We start from the raw sequence: 15,029 nt of genomic DNA, 5'->3' as shown, positions 1-15,029 counted from the left end.
CCTTCCGTCTCTGACGTGAGGAGCCTCCGTCTACCGCGGCTGACGCGCGCCACCTAGCGTCCGCTCCGTCACGTACAGTTCATGACGCGCCTCCAGCCTGCAGGAGCTGCGCGCGAGCACTTTACATACATACTCTATACGTCCGCGCGCGCTCGGCGCAGCTGACCTGGAGGCGCGTGGAACCCCCCCCCCCCCCTCCCCCCCCCGAGCCTGTCCGCGGCGGCGCGGCGCGCGCCAGAGGCTCTTGCAGTGACAAGTTCCGTTGATAAACTCACGCGCCCTCGCCGGCTGCTTTCCCGCGCGCTCACGCGCCGGATTTGGAGATGTTGGCGCCGTCTCCGCGCGCGCGGCTGCAGAGAGAGAAGCGGAGTTTTCAGCCTGAAGAGGACAAACGTCCCGGTAGGTAACACCTGTCTGTTCGGACCCGGAGACGTTTGAGAGGCTAAAAGTCGCTTTGGTCAGGCGCGAAAAACTTTAATGACTCTTAAAGTTGTGATGGTGAGCGCGCGCCTGCTTGTTTTTACGCTAAAACCGCTCCTTAACGCGTCTGTTGGTGTTTCCTTTTTTTTTTTTTTTACCCTTTTGGCTTCTTTCAGCAGCAGATTTTTGACTGAAACCGTTTCATTTGAATCCGGATTCGGATTCCCTCCCCTCCCCCCCCCCAGTTTATATCAAATAAAAGGTGTTTCACGAAAGGAGGGGGGGGGGGGTCACAGAATAACAAAGGTAGATGCAGCTTTTCCTGCTCACGTGACGTCATCGACGTGACGTCATCAAGCAGATCCTCTTTTGTTGTTGTTTTGTTTTTTAAAGTGGAATTATAAGATTTGAAACTGTTTCTGCTCATTCTCCACAGGTGAGCTGGAGAATGTGGGAGAAACCATTTCATTGATGATCAGGTGAGTGTCGTTTTCATGGTTTTTATTTTTATTTTTAATTTCTCTACTCTTAAAAACATCCGTTTATGTTTTAGTTTGGAGGAGGAGAGAGGAAAGGGTTGGAGAAGGAGAAATCTGGAAATTAATCTGATTAAGGAATTACAGCATTCCAAACGCAGAATCATGGGGTGGGGGGGGGTGTTCAGATTTATGGTGTTGTAATATTGAAAGTTCCATTTTCCACGGTGGCTGCGTCCACCTGGGGGACATTACACGCATCGGCGCAGGTAATAATCCAGTGTTCAGGTCAGGTTAATGTTTGACCCAATCAGGAAGGAGCGCAGGTATACTTTACACTCAGGTGGACACACGAGAACTCCTTACATTAAACCCCAGATGATCCACAAACACTCTGCCGGACGTGTCAGAAGGTAAGACCACCAGGTTCCCCTGAGGTTCTCCTCTCTGGTTCTGGTCCTGGTTGAGGTTTGGGTCATTCGGGTGGAACCAGAACCGCTAATCTGAGTCTATAGAGGAGATCTGCCACGTGACAGGAAGAACGCAAAGCTTGTTGTTGGTTCTAGTCGTCAAAACTCTCATTGTTTGAGTGAAGTTCAAACAAAGGTCAGGTGCTTCGGCTCTTTATGTCCTCAGATAAAGATCGCTCTTTTGTGTGCGCTGTAGGTGTGCCGCGTTTCAACCCAGACAAAGCCTCGTTCTCCTCGCCGGCTCAGAGGTGCGTGATTCCAAACGGTCTTCTTCCTCGCTCCGTCATTACCCAACCGGACTCCGTTATTCTCTCCCCCCCCCCCCCGCAGATGAGCAGCCGTTCCTGATCCGGCACAGACCTGGACCCGCCAGTCCGAATCTAGATTGGACCTTTTCTCGCCTTGGAAAACGAGTCGCCGTCGTGGGACCTGGAGTCGCCATGGAGACGGTGGTGATCGTGGCCATCGGGGTGTTAGCCACTATTTTCCTGGCCTCCTTCGTGGCCCTGGTGGTGGTGTGCCGACACCGCTACTGCCACCCTCACAACCTGCTGTACCACTTCGACTCCAAGTCAGTGAATTTCCGGCGACCTCCCAACTCCTGGGTTGGGAGGTCGCCGGTGGTCACACTTTCTCAGGAACCTCAGGAAAGACCCGACTCTGAGTGGTCTCCTTTCCAGGCCCACCGTCGACCTGATCGGCGCCATGGAGACCCAGAGCGAGCCGTCAGAGCTGGAGCTGGACGATGTCGTCATCACCAACCCTCACATCGAGGCCATCCTGGAGAACGAGGACTGGATAGAGGACGCCTCGTGAGTGTGACCGCCGCCGTCGCCGCCGTGATACCGAACTGTCCCTTTAAGTATGGTTCAAACTGTTTCTCCCCCCGGCAGCGGATTGGTCTCCCACTGCATCTCCATCCTGAAGGTAACGCCACGTTCTCGCCTCCTCCATCTCTAATACTCCACTCGGATCGCCCAAACGCGTCACGCCTCCGCTTTACAGATCTGCCACACGCTGACCGAGAAGCTGGTCGCCATGACGATGGGTTCAGGTGCAAAGGTCAAAGCTCCGGCCAGCCTGAGTGACATCATCACGGTCGCCAAACGCATCAGCCCAAGGTAAAGCCCAGACCGACTCGTTACCACCACTTTAACCCCGCCTCCTCGCCATCTTTAACCCCGCCTCCTCGCCGTCTGGTCACACAGGGTGGACGACGTGGTCCGGTCCATGTACCCCCCCCTGGACCCCATCCTCCTCGACGCCAGGTAATCACATTTGCCTTTTAAAAGAGGCTTTTTGTATTCGCTCAATGCCTCGGAACGCCATTGGTCAGAGGGGCCTCATGAATTGATCGATCGGTAATTTAATCACCGTGAAGCTAAAATGGATTCAGACGGACGCCGCCTGGAAACGATGACATCACGAGCCCGTCGTTTCATCCTCTTATCAGGATGACTTCAATGTTTTACTTCAATGTTTTTTCAATTCCGTGTTTCTCCTCCAATGCTAACCCGCTAACACGGCGCCGTGGCGTCCCCACCCCCCCATAGGGCCACCGCTCTGCTGCTGTCCGTCAGCCACCTGGTGCTGGTCACCCGTAACGCCTGTCACATGTCCGGCAGCATGGACTGGATCGACCAATCGCTCCACGCCGCCGAGGATCACATGGTGGTTTTGCGGGAGGCGGCGCTGGCGTCCGAGCCGGAGAGGAGCGTCCCCGGGGGGGCTGACGCCCAGAGGGAACAGGCCATCTAGGAGCCAATCAGAACGGCGGCGGCGGCGAGGCGTGAAAACAAACCCCTTTTATTCCTGATCTGTCGTTTTTTTGTTTTTTAAACGTTCCCCAAACTCGCCATCCGTGGAGGCGTGGACTCCGTCGCTCATCGTCACGTTTCTACTTCTTCGTTATTTTTTTGTACACGACCTTGTCACAGATGCTGACAGCACCGAGGCTTCTGGGAAAGTCTTCTCCACACCACATGATCCTAAATCCAACCTCGCCGGCGCCGCGCCATCACATGGAGGCTTAGTCGGCTAATCCGTCCTGAGGAAAACAGCACCCGGTTAGCCGACCAATAGGAGAGTAGATAGACTGATGTGATTCATCGGGGGGGCGGCGACTTCAGGAACCTCAACAGACTTTGATCGGCGGCGGCGTAAAAGTTTAACGTCAGTTTAAACCAGTGCTGCATTTCATTATGGTCAATTTGCCGAGATGCTAGTACGTGCGTGTCTTCGCGTCGGTCCACCAATCAGCTCGCAGCAATCTAGTGGAGAGTTTAGCGCCGACATTCAGGGGAGGAATCAAAATAAAATCAATTCTCTTGAAATATTCCCGTCCCCTGTACGATCAATCACCAAAACCTCTGCAAAACATCAGCAAACTAGCATTCATGTTAGCATTTGGCACAAAAACCTCTTCAAAACATCAGAAAACTAGCATTAATGTTAGCATTTTGTTAAAAAAAACTCCGCAAAACATTAGAAAACTAGCATTGATGTTAGCATTTGACACAAAAACCTCGATGTTAGCATTTGGCTCCAAAACCACTGAATTCATTCTTGTTAGCATCACAGCTTTGCTAGCATGTCAACGATAGCGACGTTTTCTACCAACACCTGGACAGGAGGGCCCGTTTCAGCACATCGGCGCTAAAGAGATGTCACAGCTGTAACGTCTTGCTCGAGATGCAGGACGTCTTTTTTGTCGCGGGGATGTAGCAGGATTAGCATGTCGCTACTGGAGCGTGTCCTGCTCTCCCACGCATAGCTAACGTTGAATAATAAGACATTACCCTGAGCCACAGCTGGGTGTTTGGTTCCGCTTCGACACACAACCTTTGTGCAGACGAGGCTAGCGGGTAAATGAACACATCGCTTTGTTCACGTCTCGTTCTGGAGTCCAACTCTTTGACGTCTCGGAGACGATCGGGGGGAGAAAACCTGCAGCTCCGACGGATGGATGGAGGAGGAAACGCTCAGAAAGTGGCAGAAGTGGCCTCTTTTATTCTCTTCTCTGGTTTACAGTGTTTATTAGTGATTCTTTTTTTTTTTTTGTAAAGCACTCATTCTTACGCCACAGTTTGTTACTGACGTCCTTCCCTCACACTTTCACTTTTTCGTCTTTCACTGATTTGTACAGATAAAATGAACTTTCATAAGAAAATGAGTTGTTTTTTTGGTTTTTTTTCCGACGATATCTACTGAGAAACCCACGTACTAATCTGACACAAATAAAGTTTGCTTTTCTTGTTTTTAAACTGTTGTGACCAGTCTTTTGCGCGGAGACGCGATGCAAACGTTCCCGCGGCCCTCCGACGCCGAGGAGGAGGAGGAGTGGCCTAGCAAAGCAGCCCTTTGCTTTTCTTCAGGTCGATTTGCTTCCAGCTGGGGAGGGACTCGTATTCATCCCGCTTCATTTCCAAAATCGTCTGAAACGTAATTATAAGAATTAATAAATGTGAAAGTTTCAACCTCCTCAGATACATTAGAGACAGCGTCTGCTGCCACCTGCTGGTCGAAAGGTGTCACTGCGGCTTACCTGGAAATCCTGATCGGACAGGTACACCTCCAGGCGCTGGGGGTCCACGCCTTCAGGTAGGGGGGTCCGGAGCAGCTCCTCTAGGGGATAATGGGTCGTCATGAGCTGGGCCAGGGCGTCCCGCACCGAGGTCAGCTTCACCCGCCCCGAGTCGTCCTGTCCAACGCATCAAACGCACCCATGGGTGGGGTTAGAGCGGATTCAACGGCTTGAAGTGAAAGCAGGAAATATGTGATGATGATATTTAAAAAAAAGTCGATTTTTAATAGTAAAAGTTTTTTGGGGGGGTTTTTTTTTACTTCAAGATTTAATTTTATATTCAGAGGGGGTGTTTGGAACAGGATGGAGGCTGCAGGCGAGAGAAATAATCATAATAAAAAGGTTGGAAACCAGTTTCCATCCCATCATACCTGGTAAAAAAAAAAAAATCTTTAAAAAACTCATCAAACAAAACAAAAAAAAAACAGCTGGAGGCAAAATTTTAATGAGATGATTTTAATTTAGTTCTAAAATTGATCCGTTGTAACCCCCCCACCCCCCTCCTACCTGTGACGGGGGCCCCAGCCTCCTCTCCCAGTGGGGGAACACGTTAGTGAAGGTGAGAGGCTCCGCCCCCTCCTGGATGAGGTACGCCTGGGGGGGGCGTCTGGGGTTCATCTCTGAAAACACACCCGTCGTTTGATTAACGCCACGGCGGGAAAACCGCCGACACCCCCACCCCCCATTTGATCATCTTACCGTCACAGTACCGGAGCGCCGTCTGCAGGGCGCACCTCCTCTCCTCCAGCCGGGGGCCGGAGCCCCCCACATCCTCGGGCTGGCGGCTCTGCCACAGGTAGACCTCCAGGTGGTTGTCGAGCAGGAACAAGGCTGTGGGGGGGGGGCAAACCGGAAGCACAGGGGGGTAAATCAGTAAGGTATCATCACGGTTTTTGGTGTGTCGGTGTCGACGCTCACCCGGCTGAGGCACGGAGGACAGACTCTCCTGGACGAAGGGCATCGCCATGACGACGCCCGGCATCCGGGCCGGACTCTGCAGCTCCTCGACCCGGAAGCTCCCGGAGGCGGAGCTCAGGTGGAACAGACGAGGAGTGAAGTGGTACTGCCCCGGATCTGAAACGGAAACTCGTTTTGACCTCTCACTGGGTTTCAAACACACACACACACACACACACACACCCCTGTGAGGAGGCGGGGCTACCTTGCAGCATGCAGTCGTACGCCTTCCTGTCCATCGATCCCAGCGCCGCCCAGAAGTCGGCCGGTTCTGCCCCTTCTTCCACCACCTGCACCCTCACCCCCACCGGGTCACTCCGGCTGAAGCCCAACGCCGCTGGACAGCTGACAGGAAGACGCTCCGATCGTAAAAACATCAAACCATCCCATAATCACCTGCTGGGGGGGGGGGTGCGGGGCGGAGCTTACCTCTGGGTGAGCCGTTCCACCGCCCTCCTGCTGACCTCCCTGGAGCTCCTCTGAGCTTTGCAGCCGTTCCAGAGATACAGCACCCCCTGCTGGCTGTTGAGGAGAACTGCGGCCCCCCTGGACCTGAGGCCGGCGCAGGAGCGCTCCACCTCCAGGAGGGACGCCTCCTCAGGGAGCTCCCCCCTCACGCAGAACAAACGCCAACCTGCGTTAGCCTGATCCTCCCGCCTCCCCCGGTGGACGACCAGACCCCCCCGGAAGAGCTGCAGGAAACAAGGAGGTTCGTTCCCCTGCGGGACCACCACCTAAAAAATAAGAATCAAAATTATTTTATTAAATGTCCTAAAATGTCTTTAAATCAATTCAAATCAGTGACGTCAGAGACCAAATGCAACTCGGATTCTGATTGGCCGATTCGGTCTCACCTGAGGCTGCTGGCCGTCCTTCATCCCGATGGACAGGAAGGCAGCCGTGCCCCGCCCACTGACACCAGAGCCACACCCCCTCCACAGGAACAAGGCGGAGTTTTCTTCCCGTCCTCCGCTGGACTCGCCGGCGCCGTTCGTCTCATCTGCATCGGAAGCGAAACAGGAAGTGGAAACATTTTCATCGTCAGGCGAAAAAATATTTAATTTAATGAATTTAACTACATGTTTATGAACGTTTCCTAGTTTAGTAGCTGTTGCATGACGATGACATCACATCGATGACATCACTGACCCGCGGCGTTGAAGCGGTACGTCCAGCGGATGACGTAGGAGTCGCCTTGGTGCAGCTGCCCGTCCGTCTCCACGGGAACCTCGCAGTCGTCGAACTCCTGCACGTGCCAGGTATCCACGGCAACCGTCTCCATCTCCACCCGACGCCTCCCCCCCTCCTCCTCCTCCTCCTCCAGCGTGATGACGCCGTGCCCCCGCCGGACGTCCACGCCCGCCAATACGGTGCGTATCGAGTCGTCCCGACCCGACAGGAGAGCCTTGACGTCGCAGGCGCTGAGGGGGTCGGATGACGGGGGCGGAGTCGGGGGACACTGAAAGGAGGGGAGGATTGGGGGTGAGATGGGGGTCAAGGGGTCGTGTTTTAAAGGTCAAACAGAGACAAACCTGCGTCTCCTCGATGGCGAGACAGACTTCCTTCCCGGACGTCCAATCGTGGAACTTCTCTTTGAACAGAGTCGTCTCGTTTCCCTCGGCGACGCAGCCGAGCAACGCCCAGCCGGGACGCCCCTCCCCCTGCCTGAGGACACATTAGGGGTTAAAGGTCATTTATTTCTCTCGTCACGTCTCAGGTTTCAGCTCCGGCGCACAAAGCCAGATCCATAAATAAATATTTATCCAAGTACGGCGAGGAGCAACTCCACAAGCCCCGCCCCCAAATAGCCCATCGTGGCGAACTGGGTGAACTCACGGCGGTTCTGAGGCGTTACGCCGCGTGGGATCCAGAGGGTTGACCCGACAGTTGCTGTAGTCGTAAGAGCCGGCCCATAACTGCTGAGTCAGCTGGAGGGCGACGCGCCCCCCGCCGGGGGGGGCGTCCCGCCCCACCCACAGGTAGACCTCGCTGCCGAAATCAAACACCAACACCTGAACGCACACGAACATCCGATGTGAAACCGACCCAGAAGTCCAACCGATGCGCGATCGGAGATGGGCGGAGTCAGACCTGGGCGGAGTCCAGCAAGGCGACGCTGGGGGCGGCGGCCCAGGCGTCCTCCTGGGGCACCAGTCGGTCCCCCACCAGCCGGTAGACGCAGTTGGACTCCACCACCCCTCCCTCGTAGAGCTCGTCCTCCTCGTCGGCGCCGGCTCCTGCAGGAGGTCAGAGGGTCCTCCCATTCTTCAGGACACGTGTCAAACTCAAGGCCCGGGGGCCAAATGTGGCCCTCCACATCATGTTATGTGGAGGGCCACATATGCTGACGTGGCCCTCAGTGGAAATGAGTTTGCCTCAGGAGAAAGCTGACATTTCGACCTCTGACCTCTGTACTGCGTCCGTCCTCCCAGGAGGCTCCAGAAATCCGACGCCGAGCTTCCGTCGCAGTTCAACCCCTCCTCCAGACGGACGACCCGGGACGCCCGACATCCGAGGTCCCCCAGGGTCTGAATGGAGGACGCCAGCTCCGAAGCCTGGGGAGTTAAAAAAAAAAGCGGCGTTTAAAAACCGGGAGCAACCACGACCGGCGCCGCATCGGAGGACCGGATCGCCGGCGGGACCTTGGTCTTCTCCTGCTGGTTGGCGAACTCTCCGCTCCACAGGACGCAGTTCTCCGGAGTCACCAGCAGGTAGCAGTCTCCGCTGTTCAGGGAACGCGCCGAGGGCTCCACCAGACGCACCTGGACATGCCGCCTACCTGTCGCCACAGTCACCAGTTAACACCCCCGAAATCAGATCAGCGTCGCCGTGGTGACGGGATACTTTACGACCTTTGACGTGAAGGAGCATCAGGTTGCTGAAGGGAGGCGGAGGCTCGTCGGCGCCTCCCGGTTCGGGGAGGTGCGACCCGGAGGAGTTTTTGGACTCTGAGGGGAGGAGATGGCGATGAGCGATGAAGGAATGAAATAAAGGGGAATAAAAGCCACTCCCACTCACTCCTCTCTGATTGGATCCTCTCCTCGGAGGCGGAGCTAGCTCGCCCCCCCATGTAGTCCTGGGTGATGTCGTCCCGGGCGGCCAGAGCCCTCAGCGGGTTCCTGGAGCCCTGAGTCCGGCGGGACGGGCGCACGGAGCGCCGATGCTCCGCCACGGCCGAGGTCAACCTGGGGGAGGCGTTCATGAGACCGGCGAGCAGAACCCCCCCCCAGGAATGTCAGAGGAAACCGCACTCACATGGGCGCGTTGGTCAGGAAGACGATACCCAGGTCACGCCCCTCGCTCTCCGAGGCGGACACGCCTCCGCACGGCGGCGGCTCGCAGGCGGAGGGGAGCGGCTGGTCGCCGTAGAAACCGATATCGATCATGTTGGATTCGTCCGCCGGCGCCTCTTCTTTCACCTCACCTGCCAGGTGAAACGCGTTCAGGAGTTTAGATGTCATGTGATTGGGCGTTAGCGTGATGCTAACTTTACGCTAACCTTCAAACGTGGAAGCTGGAGCTTCGATGGCGACGCCTTCGCCAGGAAACGCGTCGTTCCGGCGCAAATCTGGGAATACAAGTAGGAAAATCAGGAAAACTGAAGAATCAGAGGTGAGGGAAACGAGATGGGTGGAGCCAACTCACCTGCCTCACCTGAACGCCCCGACTCCTCCCCCTTGGTTCCGTCGGTCTCCTCCATCCGAAGATCGTCCTCCGCTTCCGTCGCCTGCAACAGTCGGACAAACGGAGTCGCTGTCAGAGTCCAGCGTCGAACATGTGCTCGAATGACGAGCGACGGATTCGTCCAATCACCTTCTGCCTCCAGAGGGGCGGAGCCAGGGTCTTTGTGGGGGACGACACCTCCTGGGCCTCGAAGGACAGATTCGTCTGAAGGCGAAAACAGAATCAGGAACAGGAAGTAGCCTCAAACAGTCGGTCGATCAGGCCGCAAAACACATCAGACCTGAACCTACCGATCAATAACAGCCGATTATTGAATATTGATATCTGGCTCTAGATGGAGAGAACAGATAACCGGCCCGGAATGCGACAGGAAGTGTGAGGAGATTAAAAGAATAAAAGCACAGAAGGAAGAGAAGCAGCAGAGACGTCGGTGATGCAAAAAAAATTAGCCAATCAGAGCACGGCAAAAAAAACAAACCCCCACAGCAAACCAAGAGGCTGGGACTGCCCCCCCCCCCCGCCGTGCAAACGGTTACCTGGTTGAAACACATGACATACTGCGGCGGACAGCTAGAATAGACAGAGGCAAAGACGGGCCCCTGGGGGAGAAGAGGAATTAGAGGAGAGGACGGCCGATGCTACGGTTAAAACAGCAATGGAGATGATGGTGGAGGGTTTTTTTGAGGGGGGGGGGTTAGCGGGCGACTCACCCAGGAGCGGGGGCCGACGGGCTCCTCCTGAGAGAAGTTTGGAAGATCTTCCTGCTTCTTCGACCTGAAAATATAAAAAAGATGTAAAAAGGGTTCATTTTGCCCAACGTCTCGCCTGACAGGCACTCACTGCTCCGGTGGTCCGGTCCGGCTGTCCCCCCCCTTCGGATCCGAGGAGGCGCCGGTCGGAGCGCCGGCGATGGTTTCCTTCCGGGATCGCGCCCTCTGCCTCCAGGGGGCGGCGGGCGTCGAGCCTCCGTCCACCAGAGGGCGCCGCTCACGCCGAGGCGGCGGCGTCGGAGTCTCCCCCCTTGCTTCCTGGGAGTCTCCTCCGTTCTGTTCCGGCCCGACCTCTGTCTGGCTCCACTTGGGCCCCCCCAACGACGGCTTCTTCAGGATCCCTCTCAGGGCCGGCTCGGGGTCGCGGCTCGGGGGGGCGACGGCCGCCGCCGCCAGGCGGAGCTCGCTGGGTTTCAGGTTGACGGACGACGCCTGTTGTCTGTCGGAGAGGTGGGGGGCCAGACAAAGGGCCGGTAGCTGGACGGGGGCCTTCTGGAGCTGAACAGAGAGAACGGCGGTTCAGAACTGGTTCTGATGGGGGGTGGGGGGCACCCGACGCGATGCTGACCTCCTCCACCGTGATTGGCTGCGTCCGGTACCGCGCCCCCTTCTGCCGCCGCCTCTCCGGGGGCCCGTCGGTGGGGCCGCCCCCCGGCCTCGTCGGGAGGGACAGTTTGTTGAAGAGGGCCAGCTTCTCGCTCATGCTGAGCTTGCAGCTCTCGTCGCCGTCCTCCCCCAGCTCTGGTTCTGGCTGGGGGGCGGCGCCGGGACACGTGACCCCAGACGGGCTGTAACGACGTTAGCGGGGGTCAATTATACTTCAAATCAATTCAATAAAGTGTAAGAAAAAAAACTACAAATCTTATCCGGGGGGGTGCAGAAGCTAAAATTGCCCCCACCTGATCGCCACGATTTCCTCGCAGGTGATTGGCTGCGTCAGGAAGCGATGGTCGTTGCCGCGGCGCGACCTGCGCTCGTGACCGGCGCCACCTGGGCGGGGCTTCAGGAAGGCCTCGGGGGTGGCGGACTTCTCCAGTTCCTGATAGAGAAGGGGGGGGGGGTTTAAAAACGGCGAATCACGGTTAACGTTCAGGTCACGTGACCTCCTGCTGGTTTAGGAGTCATCAGGACCCCCAGAGAAAACTCCTGCTGTTCTATTTGTGTGGACGGAGGTGGGGTGGGGGGGGGCTCCGTGGATGGAATACCAGCCCGATGGGTCACAGTGTAACCGGACCCCCCCACTCGGCGTTCGTGAACCCCCCCCCCCAGGCTAATTATAACACGGCCGTGGTTCTGAGTGGGCATTGGCCTCTGACTCGACATTACCTGCTGGAATAAAAGCTGACCAGGCGTTCTGTGACCCTCAGCACCGACTGTAAGGTCAGCCCCCCCCCCCCCCCCCCCCCATTTGGTCCAATCAGAACCAGTTTGAGCCAGACAGGAAGTTAAAATAAAGGTCCAGGAGACTCACCTTAAACAAAGACATCTTGGCTGCGACGCTCATCTGGGCGCGGTCGTCTGTTTTCACGTCAGCTGGGAGGGAAGACGGGTGACATCATCATCATCATCATCATCATCACCTTCACCATCATCATCATCATCATCATCACCACAGCTGTCAGGAGCCCAGGTGATCAAACAGGTTTAAAAATCAACATAAAGGTGTTGGTTTGTTTACTCCAATGAGGCTCCGCCCCCTCATGTGGAGCCACCCTGATAACACACACTGGCTCCGCCCCCCAGCCCTCCGACCCAGCAGGTTATTGGTTCTTCACCTTGACTGTTCTTCTCTCCGTCTGCCGCCAGCAGCCTGGAAGACACAAAACAGGAAGTCAGCAGATGGAACGCCAACAGCTGAGGCTATAAGCTCCGCCTTCTCCATCAGGAGGCGGGGCTTTAACCGGGCTACCTATTTGGGTTCAGCTCAAACCGGAGTAAAGCAGGAAGCGGGAGGAGGAGGAGGAGGAGGAGCACATGCAAACATCAGCAGAACCCCGGGTTCTCGGTCACGCCGCCCTACCCCGTCTCCTCCATCTCCTCCGCTGTGATTGGCTGCGTCCTGAAGCGCTCGCTGGTCTTGCGGCCGCCGCCCGTCCCGTCCTTGAGGTACCGGCGGGCGCGTCTGCGGCCGGCGTCCGAGTCCGGCTTCACCGCCAGATCCAGAGAGGAGGAGGGAGTACTGGAGGAAGAGGAGGAGGAGGAAGAGGAGGACATGTCACAGGGGGCGGGGCTCAGAGGGGCGGGGCTCAGAGGGGCGGGGCGGATCAGGAGGTCGTACTCGTTCTCCGGCTCGCCCCCGTCCTTCTGCTGCAGGAGGACGCTCCTCAGCCGGCCCACCGACACCCGGGTGTGGAGCAGCGGGGCGTCGGGTCCAGGAGGGGCGACGCCCCCCTCCCCAGGAGAATCCTGGGAACCCTGCCTGGAGGGGGGGGGGCAGGTAGGAGGCGAGGATGTAGGAGAGGAAAGAGGAGGTGCAGAGTTGGACCTTTAAAACCACATGTTGGGGGGGACACCAAGTAAAAGCCCCAGAAGAACCAGATCCAGAGCGGAGGAGAAAGCCCCCCCCCCATCAGCAACTCTAGCTCCGCCTCCTGTCACCTGAACTCACCTCCCCAGGCCGCCGTCTGCTCCCATCCCGTTCCGGACTCCTGGCGTCCGGCCGTTGACTCCCTCGCCGCCGTGACCTTCAGGGTCAGGTGTCCCGGGGGCCACGGGGTCGTGACCCCCCCTCCCGTCCCTCCTCACCCACTTGGTGGGACGCTCCTCGGCGTTGCCGTAGAGATCGGCCAGCTCTCGCCTCCTCTCGGCTTTGTAGCGGGCGATCCGCTCCGACCTGGGCTCCGGGTCGTCGTCGGCGTCCATCGGGGAAGAGTTCAACCGACTGTCAGCCAATGATCGCAGAGCATTCAGGGAGGGGGGCAGATGAGCTCCAGTAGAACCAGGATTCAGCGCCGGTTGGGGGTCAAAGTCCAAATCCTCCAGAGGTCAAACATCCCAACTGAAAGGGGAATGAAAGCAGGTGAAATCCACTCGTCTTCCCAGAAAGGTTTCGCTTCAGGCGCATCCTGCCTTTAAGCCTCCTCTGGGTCTGTAAGATGACCCCCCCATCGGCCCCGCCGCGCCCGGCAGGAATCTCCCCTTCCACTGAAACCCAACACCCCCGCCGCTCGGCTCCTCTCCGGGCCCGGACCTCCGCCACTCGGCCTGTAACCCGACCCCATTGGGAGGTTTTCTTGTTCAAATGTTATCCAACGACCTGCATAACTAGTTTAAACGCCGTCTGTCGATCACGTCGCCTGTTCCACACGGGGAACACATGCATGATCAGAAGCACCATCACGTGATCACAGGAGGAATTAACACACCAACACAGATCAGATAAATTTAAAAAAAAACAACAAGTCCGGCTGGTTTCCTGGAGGGGAATAAATAAACGGCGTGGACAAAGCTGGAGGCTGTTCTCCAAATAGAACTACAGATATGACACCATTTGTAGTTATAGATAACAGCTAACATCAGCTGCGCAGACGCATGCTCGCACACACACATCTAAGTGTGTGTGTGTGTGTGTGTGTGCTGTCCCAAAAAGTGGATGTCAGCATTCCTAATGCACAATGGATGCAGGACAAAGAGGCGTGAGCCTGGGACTTAGTGCGGCGGATGGATCCGATAGCGGGGGGCCGACGGCAGAGACAAGGCCGGGCGTTCGAGGCTCGTCTCAGGCCGCTAGGGAGGGAGATGACAGGTGGAGGTCGAGGCCTGCAAGACGACAAGCAGGGTTCGCCAGAAACAGATGGAATGTAAAGATATAATGGAGAAGTAAACCAGTAGGACGGCTTTAAAATGAAATTAACCTCCACGTCAGAGAGGAGATATGGAAGAAGATGTGTTTCGGAATTCAAAAAATGTATTAGGGGATGTGAAAAATATCCGGATCCACCTGTTTAGATCAGTTCAAGATGAAAAAAAGTCTTGCAGTGTTAAAAAAAAGAAAAAAAAAGAGAGAAATAAATTCTGCATCTTTATCCTGATACACATGAAACCTGAACGATTCCTTCTAAAAATAAATAAATAAATAAATAACAGAAGTGAGAAACTCCAGATCTCCAGAGTGGACCCTGAACGCAGCACAGACATGAACTTCCTGTGTCGCGCCTGAGAAGGTTGACAGCCTGTCCCATAATAATAAGAATTTCAAAAACAAAAACTTCATTGCTCGGGGGACTCACCTCCAGCCGGATCCGACCGCCGCCGCGGACCTCTGCGCTCCTGCTGCCCGGACGCGACAGCCAAAGAGCGGCCACACCTGTTTAAGGAGCGGGGGGGTCACGTGACGAGCGGGCGCGTCTGTGATTGGGGGAGAGAAGGCCGTTCCCCGCCTTCTAATCCCTTCTGCTCAGATAAGGGGGAAACTTCAACCGTGACGTCATATTTAAATGTCCAGAAAGATCAACAGAAGGACAGAAATGATGAAGTAACGACGTGAATGCGAAGAATAATGAAGATTTACCGGTTTAATTCATATTTTAAAGCTTTATTTTGAAGGTTTCTGCTTCCTGGATTTGTGATCTGTGTGTTCTGGGTGTGACACCAGCAGAGGAGATTAAAAGGCCGGCCAAGAATAAGACCAAAACCAATTACACCTGTCCTGTCTGGGCTACCTGCCCTG

At 56.1% G+C, this 15,029-nt stretch overlaps 2 protein-coding genes across 4 annotated transcripts; one reads left to right on the top strand and one right to left on the bottom strand.

The window, feature by feature from the left end:
* Positions 1–244: 244 nt before the first annotated feature.
* On the top strand, positions 245–4,545 carry tmem98 (transmembrane protein 98). 3 transcript variants are annotated; one of them, XM_068336516.1, is made up of 9 exons: positions 356–399; positions 857–899; positions 1,563–1,614; positions 1,697–1,937; positions 2,047–2,178; positions 2,260–2,293; positions 2,372–2,487; positions 2,575–2,634; positions 2,920–4,545. In XM_068336516.1, the coding sequence occupies exons 4-9, from the start codon at positions 1,807–1,809 to the stop codon at positions 3,122–3,124; spliced, it is 678 nt and encodes a 225-aa protein (XP_068192617.1). In that variant the 5' UTR covers positions 356–399; positions 857–899; positions 1,563–1,614; positions 1,697–1,806; the 3' UTR covers positions 3,125–4,545. The 3 variants fall into 3 exon arrangements, with proteins under 3 accessions (XP_068192615.1, XP_068192618.1, XP_068192617.1); XM_068336514.1 differs by having other exon boundaries at positions 245–399; positions 1,563–1,937; XM_068336517.1 differs by lacking the exon at positions 1,563–1,614 and having other exon boundaries at positions 323–399.
* svilc (supervillin c) lies at positions 4,351–14,670 on the bottom strand. Its single transcript, XM_068336513.1, has 31 exons — positions 14,590–14,670; positions 12,969–13,358; positions 12,639–12,779; positions 12,381–12,539; positions 12,136–12,170; positions 11,832–11,893; positions 11,260–11,399; positions 10,929–11,148; positions 10,431–10,858; positions 10,301–10,364; positions 10,127–10,189; positions 9,720–9,794; positions 9,552–9,633; positions 9,406–9,474; positions 9,162–9,330; positions 8,925–9,091; positions 8,759–8,854; positions 8,549–8,685; positions 8,314–8,461; positions 7,998–8,143; positions 7,743–7,918; positions 7,439–7,571; positions 7,056–7,365; positions 6,761–6,906; positions 6,336–6,640; positions 6,112–6,251; positions 5,868–6,023; positions 5,649–5,780; positions 5,457–5,569; positions 4,911–5,066; positions 4,351–4,800 (listed from the first exon to the last, which is right to left on the bottom strand). The coding sequence occupies exons 2-31, from the start codon at positions 13,220–13,222 to the stop codon at positions 4,711–4,713; spliced, it is 4,512 nt and encodes a 1,503-aa protein (XP_068192614.1). The 5' UTR covers positions 13,223–13,358; positions 14,590–14,670; the 3' UTR covers positions 4,351–4,710.
* Between the last annotated feature and the right edge of the window lie 359 nt (positions 14,671–15,029).

The sequence above is a fragment of the Antennarius striatus genome, chromosome 16 (assembly GCF_040054535.1).
Source record: "Antennarius striatus isolate MH-2024 chromosome 16, ASM4005453v1, whole genome shotgun sequence".
Taxonomy (NCBI): domain Eukaryota; kingdom Metazoa; phylum Chordata; class Actinopteri; order Lophiiformes; family Antennariidae; genus Antennarius; species Antennarius striatus.
Note: the sequence above shows the minus strand (reverse complement) of the source record. Positions and strands in the feature narration are given on the sequence as shown.